The 22,949-nt window shown below is 42.5% G+C and overlaps 1 protein-coding gene across 1 annotated transcript in view; it reads right to left on the reverse strand.

Moving 5' to 3' along the window:
- Polr3H (RNA polymerase III subunit H) overlaps positions 1 to 22,949 on the reverse strand; it is a 45,572-nt gene that overhangs the window by 16,649 nt on the left and 5,974 nt on the right. Inside the window, exons 3-5 of the mRNA XM_080271436.1 lie at positions 21,972 to 22,155; positions 14,009 to 14,146; positions 5,870 to 5,997 (exon numbers count right to left, since the gene is read on the reverse strand). Coding sequence (XP_080127562.1) covers positions 5,870 to 5,997; positions 14,009 to 14,146; positions 21,972 to 22,155 — 450 coding nt within the window. The remainder of the gene's footprint in view (positions 1 to 5,869; positions 5,998 to 14,008; positions 14,147 to 21,971; positions 22,156 to 22,949) is intronic.

The raw sequence follows: 22,949 nt of genomic DNA on the forward strand, positions 1-22,949 counted from the left end.
CCTTGGGACTTGTGGAGGAAGTGCGCGCTTTCAGGCAGCGCATCATTAATTGTCAAAATCGTTGTTCCTTGCGTCAATCAACCATTGACAGCTTTTTCAGACCAGTGACCCCTGCTGTGCCCAGCCCTGGCTCCACACCACTGCCTCCCCAAGACAGGCCCTCATCCTCCGAGCCACAGCCCAGCACATCAGGCATGGTGGAGTCACCACTGAACGTGAGTTTGCGCCTGTCTTCAGAGTCATCTGCAGTGGGTAGTCCATCACCACGTCCCAGCAACACACCCCCTAGGCCACCTGCATCAGCTACACTCAGACTCTGACAATGAACAAACAGCAAGAAGTCGCCACTAGACCACACGGGAATTTACAGTGTTGTGCAGTGAAAAAAAACAGTGGTAGTGTTAAGAAATTAGAATGATGAGTGCAAAGACTTCAAGTGCAGAGTGCAACACTGATTTTACTGACGTTCAATGGAGCGCAAATTAGACTAGAGTGTGTAGTGTTAAGAAACTGGATTTATGAGTGCAAAGACAAGTGCAGAGTGCAACACTAATTTCATTAAGGTGCAATGGAGCACAAGTAAGACTAGAGTGTGCAGTGTTAAGAGAATGGAATTCTGAGTGCAAATGACTAAGTTCAGTGCAAGACTTCATGTACAGTGTACTGCAAGTGCTTCAGGTACTCCTTTTTACTGTCAGAGTCTGAGAGGAAGCGGGTTATTCTTCGAGATGGCCAGGGACTTGTTGTAAGTACCCAGAATGTTTCATATTGTACTGTGTTTTCCATACTTACCTGTAAAACCTCATTTCACTCTTTAATGTTCCTTCTTGGTGTGAACAGGGTCTTAGGTGCTATGCATGTACAGCAGGGAGGTGTTTTTCTGAGTTAGGCTAGGTTAGGGTCCATAAGAACCAGTCCAGGAGCCACGGACTTGTAAGTACCCAGAATGTTAAATATTGCATAAACGCACCTCTAAAATCTCATTCTCTGGTTCTCTTGTATTTATTTCAGTCTTTTATGTCCTTTATTGGTGTGAATTGGGTCTTAAATAGGTCCTATGCATGTCCAGTAGGGAGTTGTATAGGTGTTTTTCTGAGTCAGGGTAGGTTAGGGTCCATAAGTACAGGTCCAGGAGGCTGGGGCCCAATATCCGGACAGGACCACTTTCCGGACATGCTTTTGGCTCTATTGCATCGGATAGTAGAGGGATTACTGCACACACACACACACACACACACACACACACACATACATATCTATATATATATACCTGTACAGCTACTGCAAATTGACTTAGGACCTCCCCCCACAAGGTATTAAAAAACACAGAAATCATACTATATCACAATGTTTGTTCATGAAATGCCATTCATTAATATGAAATCATGTTTCCCTTGTTTTTCAGGATCAGTTGGATGCTTTTTGACATGGAATCACTTAGATCTCCAAAGTAGTCTAAGGACATTTCTTTGCACCAAACATTTGTCAGTTCAGTCCTGAGGTTGTCCAGAATGGGTGTCTTCTTCTCTGCCATGATTTTCTTCATCTTTGCCCAGTAGTTTTCTATCGGATTTAGATCCAGACTGTTGCCAGGCAGTCGAGGACCTCAATCCGATTATCCTGAAGCCATTTTGTCACTTTTCTTGACTTGTGACATGGAGCTGAATCGTGCATGAAAAATTCGCACCCATGAACAGCAAAAAAGTTTAACAAGTGATCTTTCAGAACTTGAATGTACCAGCCACCATTCATCATCAAGTTCTTAGGATGAAACTAGAGACCTCCCCTTCCCAATTCACCTGAGAAACACCCCCATACCATTACTGACTGTGGGTGCTTAACAGTCGGCACCATGTAAGCAGGGTCATATCGACTACAGGAGGCAGGGCGACGAACCTTGGCAGATTTTTTTTTTTCTTTTTTTTTTTTTTTCCTTTTTTATGTGTCCGACTCTGGGCATAGGCTTCACAGCCTGCTTTCAAGGCCCAGTCATCCTCCTTCATACCGTACACCTCTACATGTCACCACTTCAGCGCTCACACCCACCGTCCATATTAAATACATGCTAGGGCTGTCTCATACAGGGCTGGCGTATTGGTATGAGCGGGGGTATTTTTACGACATGTCGGCGGGTCTTCTGGTAGATCAGTAAAGTCTGATTTTTATGAAACTCAAATCCTTAAACTGTTTCCTGCCCCAGTGGGATTTGAACCTGGGTCCGCTAAGACTGCAGGCCACCTCTACCGATTGAGACATCGCCTCCACCTGGAACACTTGGAATGTGCTTTCACTGGAAATCATAACTTTTCTCCACTCATCCGATGTCCAGTATGTATACTTCTTGGCAAAATGAATACGCTGCTTCTTCATGCAGACAGTGAGAAGTGGTTTCTTGGCTGCGATGCGACTTGGCAAACCCAGCTCCTTCTGCAAGTGGTGTTGGATTGTTCGAATTGAGATGTCTTGCAACAGCTGGGGATGCATTCTCTTCAATTCTGCTGCTGTCAGTTGAGGATTCTTGATTACTTCCCTCTCCAGAAGCATATCTGTACCTCTGGAAGTCTTCCTCTTCTTTCCACTGCCATGCTTGTGCTCTGGTATATCAAGTGGCAGGCTGGACGCTGCTGCAAGAATCATCATGACAGTCGACTTTGCGCATCCAGTACGTTCACAAATTGTGTTGATAGGGATATTATCCTGCCTCCATGAAATGATACGGACCCTCTCATCCCTTGAGTAGTACTTTCCAGACATGACAGCTTGACTCTAGGAAATTAAAAGGGTAAACAGTAAAGCATACAAAAAAAAGGGAGGTGCAAGTTCGGAGTGACGGGAACACATACTCCCACGCTTGCTTCTGGGCAAGCACTGACGTGCAGAGTATTTCATTACCTCCCGCCAACACCAGAGGAGTTGCCAGTTACTTCTTGCCCCCAAAATTCACCTGGTAGGGGTGAAAACACAAAGCAATGACAAACAACTCTTCCATAGCAATTCTGTGTATACACTCAACCCCCTGCTATCACGCGTTCAGCTATCACGCTCATCTGCTATCACGCACACATCAAATGCACAACCATACACGCTATCACGCACCCCAAGACCGCTATCACACGTCGAATTTGAAGACAGGCTAAGCGAAACTTATTCACACAGCACTTCATATGAGGTTTGCAGAGGATACGATGGTTAATCGGAACGGTAACATGGTAAAATTCCCGATTATAGCACGGGCATTTGGAATGCATCTGAACGGATTCCTGCCGAGGACAAGACAGGCAAAACAGTGACCAAAACCCATTCGGCTCAAAAGAATATATCGTACTACAGCATTGAAATTTAGCCTAACACTGAATACTTATTAATATTGTATTTTAGAATAAATATCAATCGTTTTGAAACCCTTATAAAGAGTTAATATTTCTTATGCCAAAAAAACTGTGATGTCGATAAAGTAATCACGTGTTTACAACTGAGAAGGGGCTCTGATGACAGTGTGAGGAACGTGTGTGATAGCGTCCAAGTTTTGTTCCACTTAAATGTTCCTCACCCATTCCTGATATAAGGTACCATGTGATACCCCCTTTAGCTGTGGACACTAAAGAAATGGAGACAGCCAAAGAGATCTGGCGGCAACTAAGCCACTCCCAAGCCTCGGAACCCATCAAACCACCCAAGCTGTAATCCTTATAAAAGTTTGATGGCCTTTTATGTTGTTTATTTATTCATTATACTGTTATTATTAATATAATAATGCTTTATTTCATGTTAGAGGAGAGATTGGCAGGAAATCGTAGGCATAAAGTGGTTAAAAGTTAGAAAAATGGGCCACCAAAAAACCAATTAGAAATTTTCCCATTGATTGTTCAGTTCAGCTATCGCGTATTCAGCTATCACGCGCATTTCCTGTGACCAATTAGGCGCGATAGCAGGGGGTTGAATGTAGGTCCTAAGTCAATTTGTGGTGTGTGTGTGTGTGTGTGTACAGTGCTCGTCAGAAGTATGGAGCGCCCTGCGTCCCTCCTGAGAAACAAACCTTTCAACATTGAAAAAACATATAAATAATGCATTTTATTTACCTTTAGTGCTTCGTAGGGTAGCCTTTACGTTTCTTCACGGACCTGAGACGTCTTGGAAGTGAAAGGGCGAGGCTCCTGAGGTGCTGGAGCGGTATTTTGTCCCAGGAGTCACGAATGGCGGCTTCCAGCTTAGGCAGAGAGCTCACGTCCTTCCCTTGGAGACTCTTCTTTACGAGGTACCAGAGGTTTTCAATCGGGTTGAGGTCTGGGCTATTTCCTGGCCAGTCTGTCATGAATGATACCTCGCAGTCACGAAGCCAATTGGTGACCGATTTGGCCTTGTGAGCAGGTGCACCGTCCTGCTGAAACACTCGTGCACCTGTTAGCTCGAAGGAGTCTGGTAAATGATCACACAGAAGCTCCAGGTAAACATCCTGATTCACTCTGAGGTTCTTGGGAAGTACAACAAGCTTCCCCAAACCCTTCCCTGAAAAACAACCCCATACTATGAGTGAATCAGGATGTTTAACTGTGCTTTCTACATACCGTGGGTCAAGTGGGTCACTACCTTTGCATGCTCCTCTGTTACAGGTAACACTAAACGTTGCCTCATCAGACCACAACACTGACAACCATTGCTCCTCACCCCAATTTAGATATTTATTAGCAAAGGCAAGCCTGCGAATTCTCTGGCTGCTAGAGAGAAGAGGCTTTTTCACAGGCCTGTGACTTGTGTAACCAAGCTCATGCACCCTACGAGACACTGTTCTCACTGACACATCACCAAACACTTCTGGGTTGCTCTCCTTAATTTTCCTTGCACTCACACGAGGATTAAACTCCATTGCACGTTTTAAAACATTAACAGACCTTGGGGAAGTTTTCCTAGGCCCACCAGACCTCGGTTTCTTTGTGGGAACTTCACCACTGTTTTCCTCCCGAAACCGCGCACACCAACGACGCACTGTCGATCGTGCCACACCAACCAATTCACTAATTTCCTTTGTCTGGTGGCCTGCCTCCTTTAGAGCAATGATCTGGGATATGATTTCACTCGATAGTTCACGGGTAGGTGCCATAACAAAGTTTTGAAGGCCAAAACACTGCGGGACACTCGGTAAAAAATGGCGCAATTTGAGAGGGACACTTGGCGGAGTTCCTCTCTCTCAGGCAGCCCGTGGGCGACTGAGGCGGGAACCAACCAGCGCGTCAGAAGGCCCCAGGCTACCGTGACGTCATGCTCGGAGCTCAAACTTGTGGCTCAATTCTTACCCCCAAAAATGGGTGATTCTTTTTTGGCCATAAGTATTGCGCGCCCAGCGGACAACGCTGAATACTTCTGACGAGCACTGTATATATATATATATATATATATATATACATATATGGATACGTGAAGCCCAAAGCATATTTTTCAACACAAATAGCTGCATGGAAGTGGAGTGGACACAAGTGAATGTGTGTGCACTGTTACACAACAGCCTTAAATAACTTTAACTGTCAGAGTAGATGAATAAAGTTATCATATACAAAAAGAAGTTCTCATTGTATTGCCTTCTGACTTTCTTTCTTGCTACTAACTAAATCCACACCAGATTAGAGAAAAATTCCCTATCGAAGTTTCACTGCTATGAAGCTGATGTCAGGAAAGTAGCCTGAAAGCAGTTCTGTTAAGGCCAAGCCCTATCAGGGTGTCACCAGGAGGAAGTAGAGCATGACAGATGATGAAGATAACAATAAAACTGATTTGGCAGTTTACCATAATTTGCAGTAAATGTTGCATGGGAAAAGTTATGATATTTTCAGAGGCATCCCTATAACATGGACACTGTGAGCTAGAATACACTTACATAAACAATGTATGGTATCTTCCCTTCCTTTCTATCAGCCACAGTACTGTCGCCCTCAGCTAGGTTGGGGCCTGCCGGTGTGGTGTCTGTGAATTGCTCAGCTATAACCTTGAACCGGATTTTCTCTCCTGAAGAAGAACAAGACTTATATCAATGCTTACCAATTACACGAAAGTCATCGAGGCTGACAATTACATTTTACCAAGTCCCAATCCTACCCTTCAATATAACTCACAGCACTGTTGTTGGTTGACATCTAGGTGGCTAACTGTACTGCTGGGTGAACAGAGACAAGAGGTTAAAAAACCTTGTCTAGGAATCTGACTGGCCAAAAATCTACTTCACACTATTCTAGCACAGGCTACTACAGAGGTGTTATCCCATGAACCACCAGCTCTCCCCTTGCCATCCTCACCATACACAGCATTGCCTATTTTTTCTATCTCAAGACAACATTACTTGGCTTTGGAGAGATATTTCACTCTGGAGAGGTTAAATAAAACCTTCATTCACCCCTCACAACATGTGGTCTCTCCATTGCTGAATAAAATAATCTGGAGGTTGTAAGAAAAAAATCAATAAAATGTCACTTAAAGTTGTGTATTTATTAAGTTACTGTTGGCTTAACACCTCTTCTTCAAAGCTGCTCATGATTTATAATACAGTTGCTTTAAAGTCTGAAGTGCATGCTTTTTGTGGTGACTGTAATCCTTCACCAATGAACCACAAGCATTTCTCACTTATACTGTAACTGGTTCACAACACAGCACTTTGCCTTCACACATAACTGGTCCATATTTTCATTGGTAGGTGGCAGAGCTGGCATTGATTAAATCATTCATCCATCCTTCCATCATCCAATCCTACGTTGCCCTATGAGGATCGTAGGAGCCCAGGGCTAGGCAGTTGGTCCTGACATTTAAGATGAGAGTGACCAACCTTACCCATCCCTGAGTGGCATTATGTGAGTCATAAACCCCAAACACCCCTTGGATATAAACCTTCACCGGCTCCATCCGACTGGAGCACAAAAATTACCCACTAAACCACCAGGCGCCAAAATTTGGTTATGTGGTTACCACCCAGCGTAGTAAATGGTTTCCTGGTTAATCATGTGATTAAATCAATGATTTTTTTTGCTAAAAAAAATCACACTTTTTTATTTTTTATCTAAAAGTTAACAAAAATAAAATCTGAAGGTTTATAAAAGCTGTGCATAACTTTGTGTTGCCATTCATTTACTCAGATACTTAAGCATTAAGTTAGCAGATTCTGGAGAATGGTGCCATTAGAAATTGCTACACTGTATGACACAAAAAATATTTTTACATTTGTGTAACTAAGTATTGAAATACTTTGTACATGTGAAATGATGAGCCATAAATAAAAAACCAAAGCCATAAGATTAGGAAGGCTATGCTTGGTCACTTAAAGCCATGTCATAATAATATCAGCTTATGATTTTTCTGTGCTGTAATATAATCAGCTTTGGAATATGCTGTCTTGATTACCACTGGCAACTCAGCCTTAACCAGTAGTGTACAGACAAGGCTTGAACAGGTATGTATCTGGATTCTGGGCAGTGGCTTTCAGCCTGAACCATCAGTGGATAGACAGGACATGAAGTTAACAGTATTCAGTATACTGCTTTTGAAATATTAGCTATAAACAGAAAAATCAAATAAAAAAATTATTGATTAAAAAAAATATTTATATAAAAAATCACCAACCCTGGTAGGAGGCTCCCTAGCACCTATTCTTTACTAGTTTATCTCTACATAATATGTAAGCAATTCTAACTCTTTCAGTCTGGTGATATACTGTACACATGACTATTACCACAACATACACGTATTATGTTGTGGTATCCACCCATCCATCCATCATCTAATCCCATGCTGCCCCATGAGGAACGCAGGAGCCCAGGGCTAGGCAAGTTGGTCCTGACATTTAAGATGAGTGACCGGTCTCACTCATCCAAATGGCATAACATAAGCAATAAACTTCAACCACCCCTTGGATATAAACCTGCACTGGCTCAATCCGATTGGGGCGCCTTAAGTACCGTACTCACTAAGCCAGATCCAGTGTTTGGCCCATGGCCTTTGATTGATGCTGCTACTGTGAGTGAGGCAATAGGCAAGATGCAGGTGGGGAAGGCAGCAGGTGTGTCTGGGATGACTGCTGAAATGTTGAAGACCTCAGGAGATATAGGAGTGGGGTTAGTCACTGACCTGATAAATATGATTATATATGAGTGTGTTGTCCCAGAGTGTCATTGTAAATGTGTACAAGGGGATGAGTGATGCCCTGGAAAGAGGAAATTATAGAGGCATAAAGCTTGTAGATCAGATAATGAAGGTAATGGAGAGAAGACTTCTTGAAGGTATGATTAGAGAAATAGTGAATATTGATGAGATGCAGTTTGGGTTTATGCCAGGCAGGGGGACCACTGATGCCATATTCATTGTTTGACAGCTTCAAGAAAACTATATAGGAAAGAAAAGGGAACTGTACTTTGTTTTTGCTGATTAGGAGAAGACCTTTGACATAGTCCATAGAGAGGTGGTTAAGTGGGCAATGAGAAGACTTGGGATGGAGGAGTGGCTGGTTAGGGTGGTTATGGCCATGTATGTGGGTGCTCACACCCAGGTAAGAGTGAATGGTGATTTGAGTGATGAGTTTTCAGTGAATGTTGGTGAGCGTCAGGGGTCAGTTTTGAGTTCCTTGTTTATCACGGTACTTGAAGCCTTCTCATGTGACTTCAGAAATGGACTCCCGTGAGAGATGTTGCATGCTGATGATTTGGTGTTGATTGCAGAGAATGAAAGGGAGGCAGAGGAAAGATTCAGGAAGCGGAGAGATGGTATGGGGCACAAGAGTTTAAGAGTAAATGCAGATAAAACAAGTGATGATATCTAGGGTTGGTGGTGGTACTGTCAAAGAAGAGGGAGAGTGGCCATGTGCAATTTGCTACAAGGGTGTGAGAAGTAATTCCATCTTGTGCAGCATTTGTGATAAGTGGGTGCATAAGAGATGTAGTGGTATTAGAGGTAGACTGCGAGATAATGCTGATTTTATGTGTGTGGCCTGTTGGGGAGAGCAGGTGGAGACTGTCAGGCATGAAAGGATTAAACTTCCTGATGAGTCTCTTGAGTGTGTGGAAGAGTTTTGTTATTTGGGAAACACGTTATGTGCTGGAGGTCGGGCTGGAGCTAGCTCTGTGGCTCGGGTGAGGAGGTGGTTGGAAGAAGTTCAGGGAGCTGTTGCCTATCCTGACATTGAGAGGGCTCTCCCTACATCCTATGGGATCTTTGTATGCAGCATGGATTAGGATCTAATACTGTATGGTAGTGAGACCTGGGCAGTAAGGAAAAGGATATTCGCAGGCTCAAATGTACAGAAATGACAATGATCAAGTGGATGTGCAGTGCATCTGTGTGTGCAAGGCCTGGGGGGGGCTGGGTTGACGATGGAAGAGTTGAGAGGTAGGATGGGACTGGAGTGTATTGGTGGTGTGATGAGGAGAGGTAGATTGAGGTGGTTTGGGCTTGTGGAGAGGATGGGGGATTATAATTGGGTGCAGAAAGTGAGAAGCGTTAATATTGCGGGTGGGGTTGTGAGGGGCAGACCGAAAAAGACGTTGGACAAGGTCATTATGTGTGCCCTCAGGGTTAAGGGACTGAACAGGGAGGCTGCCATAGATCGAGCAGCATGGACAGCTGCCATTGTGTGACCAAGGCCGACGCATGTAAGCATGTCAGAACCTTCAAAGACGAAATGAAATGAAATCACCAGGTGCCCTAATTCGGTTATATGGTTACCACCCAGCACAGTAAATGGTATCCTGGTGTTCAAGAAACCATTTGGCTTGTCAGTCAGTGCTGAGTCACCCACAGGCAGAAGGAAGAGAAAAGAATGATGGAAAAAAAAAGACAGAGGAAATGTAAAGCCACCCGTAGGCAGAAGGAAGAGGAAAGAATGAAGGAAAGGAAGACAGAAGAGGAAGGAAGGAAGAGAGGAAAGGGCAGACACCCAAAGCAACACTGCATCGAGTGGACGGTGAGCGCCCCACCTTAATCTTGTGTATGACATTTATGCAATCTCTGTCATTTATAAAGGCTTCAACATGCTGTCATGTAATGGCAGCTCTCCATGCTGCTCCATCTCTGGTACCTCCCTATCTGATTCAGTCTTTTATCCCTGAGGTCATACTCTGTGATCCTGTTCCAGGTCATTTTGGGTCTGCCTCCCCAACCCTACCCCCGACATTCATACTTTTCACCTTCTGTACCCAACTGTCATCCTCCATCCTTATAACATGCCCAAACCATCTCAATCTACCTCCCCTCAACACCGGTACATTCAAGTCCCATCCTTCCTCTCAGCTCTTCAGTTGCAATCCTAGTCCCCTTTGGCTTCACATTCATGGAAGCACTACATATTCATCTCATGATTGTTATTTCTGTATGTCTGAGCCTATGAACATCCTCTTCCTCCACTTCCCATAACTCTCTTCCATATAACAGTACATTCCTAATGCATGCCACATACACAGATCTCTTAGCATGGAGAGAAAGCCCACTCAGTGTTAGATGAGGCAACAGCTCCCTGAACTTCCTCCAACCACTCCTTACCCTAGCCACAGAAGTAGCTCCAGCCCCACCTCAACTACATAACATGTTCCCCAAATAACACAGCTTCTCCACACACTCGAGACTCACAGCCAGATCAATCCTTTCATGTCTGACAATCTCTACATACTCTCCCCGACAATGCACAAACGAAATCAGTATAAGCCTAGCTAGCAATCTACCTCTAATACCACTACATCTCTTTTACCCAACAAATACTGCACAAGATGAAGCTACTTCCCATACCCTTGTGGCAAACTGTACATGGCCACACTCCCTCTTCTTTGACTATCACCACCAACTTTGGCTACCATCACTTGTTTTATCCATATTTACTTTCAAATCCTTGTGCCCCATTCCATCTCTCCACTTCCTAATTGTTTCCTCTGCTTCCTTTTCAATCTCTGCAGTCAACATCATGTCATCAGCACGTAACATCTCCTATGGGAGTCCATTTCTGAAGTCATGCAAGACAGCTTCAAGAAAATGGCAAACAAGAAGGGGCTCAAGACTGACTCCTGATGCATGCCAGCATTGACAGAAAACTCATCACTCAAATCGCCATTCACTCTCACCTCAGTCCAAGCACCCACATACGTAGTCGCAACCACTTTGACAGGTCACTTCTTGAACCCATGCTTTCTGATTGCCCACTTCTCCACTCTTGACTCTGTCAAAGGCCTTCTCCAAATCAACAGAAGCAGAGTACAGCTCCCTTTCTTTCCTATATATTTTTCCTGAAGCTGCTGGACAACGAATATGCCATCAGTGGTCCCTTTGCCTGACATAAACCCAAACTGCATCTCATCAATACTCACATTTTCCCTAATCATACCTTATAGGATTCTCTCCATTCCCCTCATTATCTGGTCCCAAAGTTTTATGCCTCAATAATGTCCTCTTTCCAGATCATCACCCTTCACCTTACACACATTTATTGTCACACTCCTTAGCCAGCCATCTGGGACAACATATCATCAGCATCATCTTGAACTCCTTTTCCACCCTAGGGCAGGGTGACAAGTAGTAACTTCCAGACAACCAAAGTTTGCTCAATCCAATGGGTCACACTTCCATTCACTCATCATCCAAGCCCCAAGAATCCTGGCTCTATCCGATACACCAAAAACATTAACCACATACTGTAGCTTCACACAATAGAATCAATCCGGACACTGTCACATTAAAAAGGGGTGCCAAATCCGTGATCAAGCGCTTCTCACAACATTCATCCAGCCAGTTAGATCTCTTGTCGGTCTCCTAGCCTCACCAACTTCCATACATCTCTTCCTCACACACTCATCCACCACATCCCTCCACATTCTCCTTAGCTTCCCTTGTCTCCTCGCTCCTTCAAATTCACTCAGATATACCTTTTTCACCACTATGTTGTTATCCATTCTCTCCACATGACCATACCATCTCATTCTCAGTACACTCTCTTCAAATCTCGTATCCACAGACTTCCTCACTTCAAGAATCACATTACAGATATTTCATATCCTATCCACTCTGTACTCCACGTACATTCCTCAGCAGTCCCATCTCCACTGCTCTCACATTTGACCTTTCATTTTCATGTCACACCATAGTCTCACATCCATATGTCAAGGCTGGCACTAACACTCCTTCATGTAAGCCTCATGCAGCTGCAACATTCATGCCTCTACTTCTTGGCTATAATGCTCTGTCTGGGCATTCTTTATTGCTTCAATGTCCATCATTACCTTTCCTTTGCCATTCTTCACACACTGCTCACCTCTGATATCCCTGTTTTCCCTCTTCATATGATTTGCCACCTTAAATATCACATCATTCCTTTCAGCACTGTTTAGGTTTTCCAGTAAAAGTCTTTGATACCAGTACTCAGATTTTGCCTTGTACACCTCCTTTCTGGCCCTATGCTTGGCAGACAAGCTAAAAATATATAAACATAAAAAATGAGGATATTAAGGTATATATAATATTCACGCAGCAACTGATGAGGTGCTAGAAAGCCTCTTAAGGTAACAAGGATACAAGAGCTACCTTAAATGAGAACTGACAATACTGTAATTAGCTACTACAGTGCAGCTTTTCACTTTAACCAAGCCTAAAACTTCCATCTCTCCTTTTTGAAAGCTAAGCAGTAACACAGAATAACACATGACCACGGCACTAGTCATGAAGAAGTTTTAAAAAGGACACAGAGTTATAGTACTGTCTAATTCTAACATTCATGTAGTGGAAATATTCTGAAAAAGAACAAAAGCCTCTGCCACATCAAAACCAACTATAGCCTAGCCTGCTAACTCCTTCAATCCAATGATATACTTTTTTTTTTAAATTCTTGCAAAGCTCAACTCAATTGTATTCAGCTTTTGGAAAGACTTCACACTGGAGGGGTAAGACAGACTTCATTAACCCCACAGTAATGAAGTCTCCTTAAAGGGCAGTACAGTACTGAGTAATTTTCTAGTAAATCAATAATGCTGGATTGTAGGGACTAAACGATATTTCCCAGTGCATGCTATCAGCTCCAAACTGTAATAGTACTAGTAACAGAGCAACCCCAGTCTATCTATCTGAGTAGACTCCTCAACCAGGACAAATAATCACCCATGAAGAGCTATCCCATGCAGTGAACCAATGTTCCCTTGCGGTGGACAGTGCCTTGCAGCAGGGTGTAAGGAGAAGTGTGAAAGTTTGGCTCCTGGATGGATGCCACATTTGTATCTCTCCACCCAGTTAACAGAGGCACTGCACCAGGCTCCACATCAGTCCATTATTTGGTTATATGAGGCCCTGCATGCCACAAGAGGCAAAGCGACATACCATCTGAAACCTGTTTTTTTCCACCAGCTGCTCCCTCAAACACTACTCTACGACTGCACAAAGTCACTTTGCTCACTTCAGACTTTCACCTGTACTGCACTAATCAGAAATGAGGAAAGTGACTATGTGCACTCATAGGGTGGTGTTTGAGAGAGCAGCTGGTGGAAAAGAACAGGTTTCAGCTGGCATGGCGCTTTGCCCCTTGTGGTGTGCAGGGCCTCATATGGTTACCATTCTGCACTGTAAATGGTTTCTTGGGTTACAGGAAACCATTAGGCTTGCTAAACTGAGTTACCTAAGGAAGATGTAGGCAGCACTACATCAAGTGAGTGCATGATAGTCAAAACCAACTACCACCAAGCTCCATAGTGTACACACCATAAAAATAAACATCTGACGGTGCTAAGTACATCTATAATGAAAATTATCAAAAGTAAGTGTGCAGATAGCATGGATCATGACATGAAGCTAGGATTTCAGAGGCTTGAATGATGTGTGAATGAGTGTCTGGCCAATTTCCCTAGGCATGCTGTTGATAATTCTCCCACTCCCATGCTCACTCTTTCTTGTTTTCTGGATCATACTGACCCTGTTCTTAGGTGGAAAAGCTCAGGATAATGATGTGATGATACTGATGACGTCCAATAGAAACTTTAACCTGATCCTCTGCACCACTTAATTTAAAGCTTACCAATTTCCATGAATAAGTGATGAGTCTCATCTTCGGTCTGATAATCCCATACCCAGGTGCGATCAGTTTCATCATAGTGAGAATTGGTCATCATAGAGTCTCGCCTTATGTAAACATCATCATAGAAACCAAGACTCACTGCAAGAAAAAAGAAAATTGATGCATATATCCAGTATCACATAACAAGCAAGCACATAAAAATGTACAGCATAATATGGGTACAAATACTACAATCACTGATTTAATGCCATGGGAAACATTAATGTTCCTGATGGGTCATTAAGGACTGGACTGATGAGAAACAATTACAATTCATAACTTACAGCAATACCAGTCATTTGTTTCATCACGAAATCATGTAACCTGAGCAAATGTTCCATAAGCAATAACTATTCAGCAACAAAAATAAGACTTGGTCTAAACACAACCAGTATACATTAAGCTCTGAGAGAAACAATAAAGCAGAAACAACCATCAATTGAGGTGTTTAGAATCAAAGCGTCCCAGGTGCCGTTTTTGAACACCGTGAAAAATGCCTCCAATGTCTAGAAACTTTTAAACAGAACTAGGATAGATATTGCATTGCTTTTTGTTTCTAAATGTAGAGGAAGGTCTCAGCTATAAAATATTATCATTCACATGAGAGAGAGAGAGAGAGAGAGAGAGAGAGAGAGACATTAAATTTGATTTCACAAACACAGTATACACTACACTTACACACACACATGCTAACAAACTCAATTAAGTCGCAAACTCCCAGGCTCACATATTTGTGTTCACATACAGGCATCTACACACACACACACAGGCAATAACAGGCACATTATGGGCACTCACGGCAGTAATAATGGTAATGATGATTACAACAACTTTGGTGACAGTGTTCATAATGACATTAAAATTGAGTTTGTAAGCACATGTGTGTGTGAAAGTGTAATGTAAACCGTGTATGTGAAATGATATTTAATCTCTCTCTCTCTCCCACTCTATGTAAATGATAGGATTTCATTGTTGAGACCTTGTACTAAATTAGAAATGAAAACCAATCCAATATCTGTCTTAGTTCCTGAGATATATGTTAAAAGTTGCCACACTTTGGAGGCATTTTTCTCATTCTTTAAATAATGGTGCTGCTTGTGACGTTATGATTCTAAGCACCTCATTATCTGGTGATCAAAGCGGCACAAGAGTTTTATGCAGATCCTTATGTTAATAATGGCATGTCTGCACATCACACTCAGGCATGAAAACCAATGAACATAGAGATCTTCCATCATCCCAAAAATACCAGTAAGTACTGAACAGAACGAAGCACAAGACTGAGATTCACACACAAGCTTATGATCAACTCCCTGTTACAGTAAACCCTTGATGCTTGTGGACCTGAAGCTCACAAATTTGATTACTCGCGGATTTTTCACTCTGGTGATAAATCATCATAATCATCATCATCCAGACCTCCTTTCCCACCCAAGGGCAGGGTGAGGAGTAGCAATGTCCAGACAGCACAAACTTGCCCAATCCAAATAAGCCACAGTTCCATTCACTCATCATTCAAGCCCTAGGAATCCTGGCTCCACCGGATACGCCAAAAACATTCACCACATTCTGCAGCTTCACACAGCGTATCCGACTGAGTATATCCGGACACTGCCATGCTCACAAGGGGTGCCAAAATCTCTGATCACGCACTTCTCCTCACAAAATTCATCCAGCCAGCTCAATCTCTTGTCAGTTCCCTAGCCTCACCGACTTCCAAATCTCTCTTCCTCACACACTCATCCAACATATCTTTCTACCTTCTCCTTGGCCTACCTCACCTCCTCCCTCCTTCAAATTCGCTCAGGTATACCTTTATACCATTCTATTGTTAGCCACTCTTTCCACATGACCATACCATCTCAGGACACCCTCTTCGATTCTGGTGTCCACCGACTTCCTCACTCCACACCTTTCACGAATCACATTATTTCGTATCCTATCCATCCTCTGCACTCCACATACATTCCTCAGCAGTCCCATCTCCACTGTTCTTACCCTTGACTTTTCATTTTCATGCCACACCATAGTCTCACACACACATGTTAGAGTTGGCACTAACACTCCCTCATGTAAGCCTCGTGCAGATGCAACACTCAAGCCTCTGTTTCTTATCAAGGCCTTCATTGCACCAGCCACTTTTCTTCCTTTTGTCACTCTACTTTCAACTTCTTTTGCACATTTTCCTCTCTTTTCTATCACTGTACCCAAGTATTTGCACTATCTCAACAAGTCCAGTCACCCTCCATTCACTCTGACATCACATTGAGAGTCACCTTCTCTTCCAATAACCATCACTTTACTCTTCTCTACATTTTCTCTCAAGGCACAACATTCACAGACATCAGCAAAACTCTGCACTAGCCTACCAAGTACTTGTCCGGTACTTGCAAGCAGTGCTGCATCATCAGCATACGACAAATTTGAGATATTTCATCTATCACCATTCATTACCAGCGCCATCCCTCTCTCCATTATTCGTGTTTTTACTTCTCTCGTCATCCCATCCATATATATATTGAACAACCATGGGAACATCACACAACCTTGTTGCACACCCATACCGATCGTGAACCACTCGCTTAGATGCCCATTAACCCTTACACATGCTTCGATACCATCATAAAAACTCTTGACAAAACCTAACTTACCATCTACACCATACATGCGCAAAACTTTCCACAATCCCTCTCTGTCTACTTTGTCATATGCTTTTTCCAGATCCATGAATGCCATAAACACCTTATGGTCCTTCTCACAAGCCTTCTCTGCTACCTGTCTTACTGCAAATACTTGATCCACAAATCCTCTGCCACTCCTAAAGCCACTCACTAGGACTTCTGATATCTCTTATTATCTCTATAATAATTCTTCCATATACCTTCCTTACCACACTCAATAAACTTATGCCACGATAATTCTTGCACTCACTTTGCTCACCTTTATTTCTGTACAGGGGTACAATCACAGCTTTTTTCCACTCTACAGGCACAGTTTCACTCATCCATGCCTTCGTACATATCTCCAACAAGCACTTCATTCCACTCTCTCCACTACAATTGAGCATCTCTGCATACACCTCATCAACCCCAGCTGCTTTCCCATTTTTCAGCCATTTCACAGCACTCTTCACCTGTGTGAGTGTCACATCTCCTGGCACTGCATTCCTTCTCAGCACACCTCCAAAACCAACCATGTTTACAGTCGCTCTGCTCTCTCTATTCCCATTCATCAGGCTTTCAAAATATTCTTTCCATCTGGTCCTTACTTCATGGGTTAGTAACCTACCACTTGCATCCTTCACACCATCACATTTCTTTCTGCTTTCACTTCTACATTTCCACACCTCTTTCCAGAATGACTTCCTATTTTCAGAGTAATTTGCATTCATTTTTCTTCCCAGATCATACCTCCTTTTTCCTCTTCACTAGTCTCTTTACATGCTTCTTGCTCTTGATATACAGTACTCAGTTCTTATTTCAACTGAATCCCTATCCTGTAACCACTTTAGTCACTTCTTCCTCTTTTCCTCCACTGCTCTCTCAACCTCCTCACCATGCCGTACCCTTCTTTTTTGTTGATACTCTTGCCACATCACAAACCACTTTAGCATTCCTAACTAAGCAATCCCTATATGCATTCCACAGGCTGTCCAGATTCATTTCATTCCAGTTCACTGATTCTAACTTGTCCTCTACTTTGGTCCTGAAATCATCTGCCATTTTTTTGATCCTCAGCTTCTCAACTTACAGTCTTTCTTCCTGACTGCTCCTCTCTCTCCTGATCCACCTCACTCCTCTCAGCTTGATCTTGCATACCACGATCATATGATCTGACAGACCTCCACATCGTCCTCTCATAGCCCTCGTATCAGCAACCATTCCCATCATCGACCTCTTTACGAGCATGTAATCAATCAGGTTTCTTTCCACACAATCTTCGTTTCCTCTATACCATGTATATTTATGTGTATCTTTGTGTTTGAAATAAGAATTACTGTACAAATGCACAACCTCCTCTCCTGACACATATCCTTTAGTCGATTCTCATTATCATTTTCTCCTGGTACTCCATAACAACCCATTATGTCATCCTCAGGACCAGTGCCTACTCTTCCATTCATATCCCCCATCACGATCACTTTATAGCTCCTGGCCATTTCTCCCACTAATTCACCCAGCTCATTCCAAAACCTGTCTTTCTCTCTCTCACTCCTGTCCTCACAAGGTTCAGATGCTAAAATCACTGCCACTTTCACCTTCTCAAACTTGAACTTGCCATACATACAACTCGAGCTGACACTGTTGTAGTCTCTCATTCCACTCTGCCACACATCATTCATCAACAAAGCACCTCCTTCCTTACATCTTCCTCTCCCATTCATTCCCGATCTTACACATTTCACACCCTTCCACTTCTCCATTTCGCACCCTTTCATCTTCGTTCCTCCTTCCTTACATCTTCCTCTCCCATTCATTCCCGATCTTACACATTTCACACCCTTCCACTCCTCCATTTCGCACCCTTTCATCTTCGTTTCACACAATGCCATCACAGCATATCTTGCACTCTTGATCACACTCACCACTTCCACCCTCTTGCTCTTCTCATTCACACCCCTCACATTCCACACGGCCATGCGAGTCTGCCCATTTGGTTGGGGCCCTGGACATGTATTGGGCACTCCGAGGCTCTCTGAAACGACTGCCACGATAAATAATAATGAATAGTGAAATAAAATGAAAAAATGCTGAGTTTGGATGGCACGCACATATGTACTTGGTGGCCAACAGATGGCAGAGCATTGCTCAGTCATGAGTCAGCTCCTGCCCAAACTTTAGTTGTGTTTGTGCTCTGTGCCCCCACTCTCATCTAATTTTTTTCAATATGCTGTCAACATGATCCAAAAATGCAAGTTAGATAACCTATGAAAAAGTGGAAATGCACAAATGAAGACCAAAAGGCATATGAAGGTAATGACTCTCCTGGTGCCAACAGGGATGCAGACAACACATAATAAACATCACACATCAATCATAACTCATCATACTTAACTACATTTTTGATAATTAATCTTCCTACAGAAAAGTGAAATGAGGAGAATGTACTGAACAATGATGAGAATATACTGACATTCTTGTACTATATGGTATTTTTTGAACCCTTTGTTGTACAATTTAGTGTACAGTATTTTACATTATGTTCCTGCATAATCATTTATAATTTTCATTAAAGCATCAGAAACTGTTTTCATTATCGTGTTGGCATACTTTTAGTGTGGGAAGGGTAACTAATTTGATGCTCGCGCATGTTCCATTCTTGCGGGGGTCTCTCTCTCTCTCTCTCTCTTTATTTTTTTTTATTTTTTTTTTTTTGTAGGAAGAAGGAACCAAAGGCAACGAGCCTCTGTTCCTTAACCCCTGCGAGTATCAAGGGTTTACTGTATAACCATAATTTGTTTTTGCAGGGAGAAAGGAGAGTGTATAATCTCATTTCTCATCCCTTCCGCAGAGACAAATCTTAGATACAAAAAGTAATTTTTAAATTAACTGTTTTTCCTTTAGCACGAAGAACAGGAAAAGGAATGTGCATGTACTTCTCCTGTCTCCTGTTCTTCCAGCCATTGGAAATCAGAGTTATGACTGTAAATTTGTGTATGAATCTAAGGTACAGGTCTGTGTTTTCACCACATCCCTACAGCAAGAGAGAGCAGGGCACAGATCCTGGGGAGAACAGCTGGGGGGGAGGGTTATATCCCCCATACAACTAGGTCAGGGGGAGATATCCCATGCAATCACACCCCCTACAATTCAAGCTATCCAGATGAAATGCAAAATTAAACCAACAGTTAACCTAAAAGTACCAAAATTAGTCTTTACACTGAATATGCAGTTGCTTTGAAACAATCTATCTATCTGTCTATTGCCAGACGCCTCAATCCCGTTTGGGGTGGCCACAAACAAATCGCCTCCAAGTCGCCCTGTCTCCCGTCATTTCACTGCCCTGCTCCCAACTTACACCCCCCTCTCTCATATACCTCTCCACCCCATCCCTCCATCTCATCCTCGGCCTCCCCCTCCCTCTTCCCCCCTCCACCTCACTCACATACACTCTCTTCGTCAGTCTTTCACTCTCCATCCTCTCCACATGGCCAAACCACCTCAGTGTGTTCCTCATAATGCTTCCTATCACGTCCACATCCACACCACAACGCTCCTATATATCCTCATTCGTCAGCCTGCCTCTCCATGTGACTCCACAGGCTCCTCTTAAATAACTCATTTCCACTGCTCTCACTCTTGACTTGTGTCCTTCCAACAACGTCCAAGCTTCACTTCCATACGTTAGAGTTGGTATCACAATACTGTACTGTCATGTAGTGACTTTTTCACTTCCGTGCTCACTTCCCTGTTTCTTATCCCTGCTTTCAAAGAACCAGCAACCTTTCTTCCCTGCTGTACCCTTTCAAGCACTTCACCCTCCAAACCTCCATCCTTACTCATCACACTACCCAAGTACTTTGAAACAAGAAAACCGAAAATATAGAAAATATTATAACACCACAAAATGCAAGTTGAGCTGATGTAGCATGCTACATACGGTACTTAAAACAAGCACTAGCATGATTATGGACCAATGCCAGATTTAGCTACAAGTAATGAATTATACTGTCTTTCTTTTCCTCATGCTACCTAATTTGATATTTTGTATACTTTATTAAGATTGATACACAAAGTTTCTGCAGTTCATTTGTTCCAACCCAACTAATATCTGCTACATATTTAAAACAAACACTAGCATGATTCACCAGAATCGATGAGAGTGTATTGAGATGGTATGGTCAAGTGGAGAGAATGGATAACAACAGAGTGGTGAAAGCGGTATATCTGAGCGAATCTGAAGAAGGGAAGAGGGGAGGTAGGCCAAGGAGAAGGTGGTTGATGGATGAGTGTGTGAGGAAGAGAGGTTTGGAAGTTGGTGAAGCTAGGGAACTGACAAGAGATCGAGCTGGCTGGATGAATGTTGTGAGGAGAAGTGCATGATCAAGGATTTGGCACCCCCTTTTGATGTGGCAGCGTCCCAATTGACTCAATCGGATACGTTTATGTGAAGCTACAGAACATGGTGAATGTTTTTGGTGTATCCGATACAGCCAGGATTCCAGGAGCTTGAATGATGAGTGAATCGAAGCATGGCCCATTGGACTAAGCAAATTTGGGCAGTATGGACATTGGTACTCCTCACCCTGCCCTAGGGTCGGAAAGGAGGTCCAGATGATGATGATGACTAGCATGATGATGGATTGATGCCAGATTTGGCTACAAGTAATGAATTATACTGTCTTTCTTTTCCTCATGCTACCTAATTTGATATTTTGCATACTTTATTAAGATTTATACACAAAGTTTCTGTAGTTCATTTGTTCTAACCCAACTAAAATCTGTAACCCTTTTCAGCTCAGCTGATGGTCAGGTGCAGTTAGACTGGAGGGCTGATTTGTCATACAACAAAGAAGACTCACTCTTACCTCACAACTAAAATTCACTGTATTTCATGTAACCATCTTGAGGGTCCATATGAAAATCTGATGACTACAAAGTTTAGTTACTGTTATACAGCTAGTTACTACACACAAGAAAATATTACCAGTAATATATTTTAGTACTGTACTGGAGATAAATAATACACTAAGTTCTCATTATAAACTGACCTTTTAATGGGATTTTCTGCTATCAGGTCCACATAAAACTACCGGTACATAGAAATTGGCTGTTAAAATTCCATTGCCACCTACAAAGCTGGTGTGCCAGTTCCCCAAGTTTACAATACCAACTGTATGGTTAAAGTTGTCATATTTCTTGGAACATCTGTAAATTATAAAGAGGGCTAACAGTACTAAGTTCACTACACCGTTATGTCCAACCTTGCATTCCATCAGCATCTGCAGCCTTAATAACACCTTCCAGGATCTCCTCCATGAAGGGTCTGAAGACAACATATCTGAAGGTTACACGGGTGTGGGATGCACCATCTCCCGGGAATATGTACGAGTCTCCTAATGATGTCACGTCAAACAAGGCGATACACAAACCAACATTCAACACAACCTGTACCAAGATAAAGTATGCATGACATTGATAGTCCACAGAAAATCCACATTTAAATAATAAGAAATGCAGTAAAGTCTAATAACATAATTAATCCTCTCTGAAACATCAGTTATTAAGCAAGAACAAATTCAATATAAGCCTACTGCACTTGCATAAACAGGGTGTAGATATCTTTTCTTAAGTGTTATAATTTTACCAATCATTATGTTACTGAAATTTTCCTTCACCAATATTTATCCAGCATTTCATTCATTCATCCAGTGTTGCTCCATGAGAAGCGTAGAAGCCCAGGGCTAGGCAAATTGGTCCTGACATTTAAGATGAAAGTGACCATCTTAAATGTCAGGACCAACACTGGATTAGATGATGAATGAATGAAATAAATAACTTATTGGTGGAGGAAAATTTCAGTAGCATATTAAATGGGGGTTACTAAAACAAATAATAAATACCGTATATAAGAATACCTGTAATATGAAAATAAAATCATTTATGAAGGAAAAGCAATATAAACCAGGTATAAAAAAACTTACTTGAAAATCTCACATCATCACCATCCCAACTTCCTTCTCTCACCTCTATATGGGATAAGGTATGATAAAAAAAGGCAAGGAAAGAGACAGCACAAGAGGGGGAGAACTATCAACAGTATGCCTGGTGAAATGGGTCTCACACTCATACAGGCTCTACCTCACAGGCCTAGCCACCTACATATTTTTTTGGTATTTTTCATGACAGATGCATTTCACATTACCTACCAGATAGTCAAGACATTCAGTATCAGGTGAAAA

The sequence above is a fragment of the Coenobita brevimanus genome, chromosome 46 (assembly GCF_032717465.1).
Source record: "Coenobita brevimanus isolate Jiangsu-jjx chromosome 46, ASM3271746v2, whole genome shotgun sequence".
NCBI lineage: Eukaryota > Metazoa > Arthropoda > Malacostraca > Decapoda > Coenobitidae > Coenobita > Coenobita brevimanus.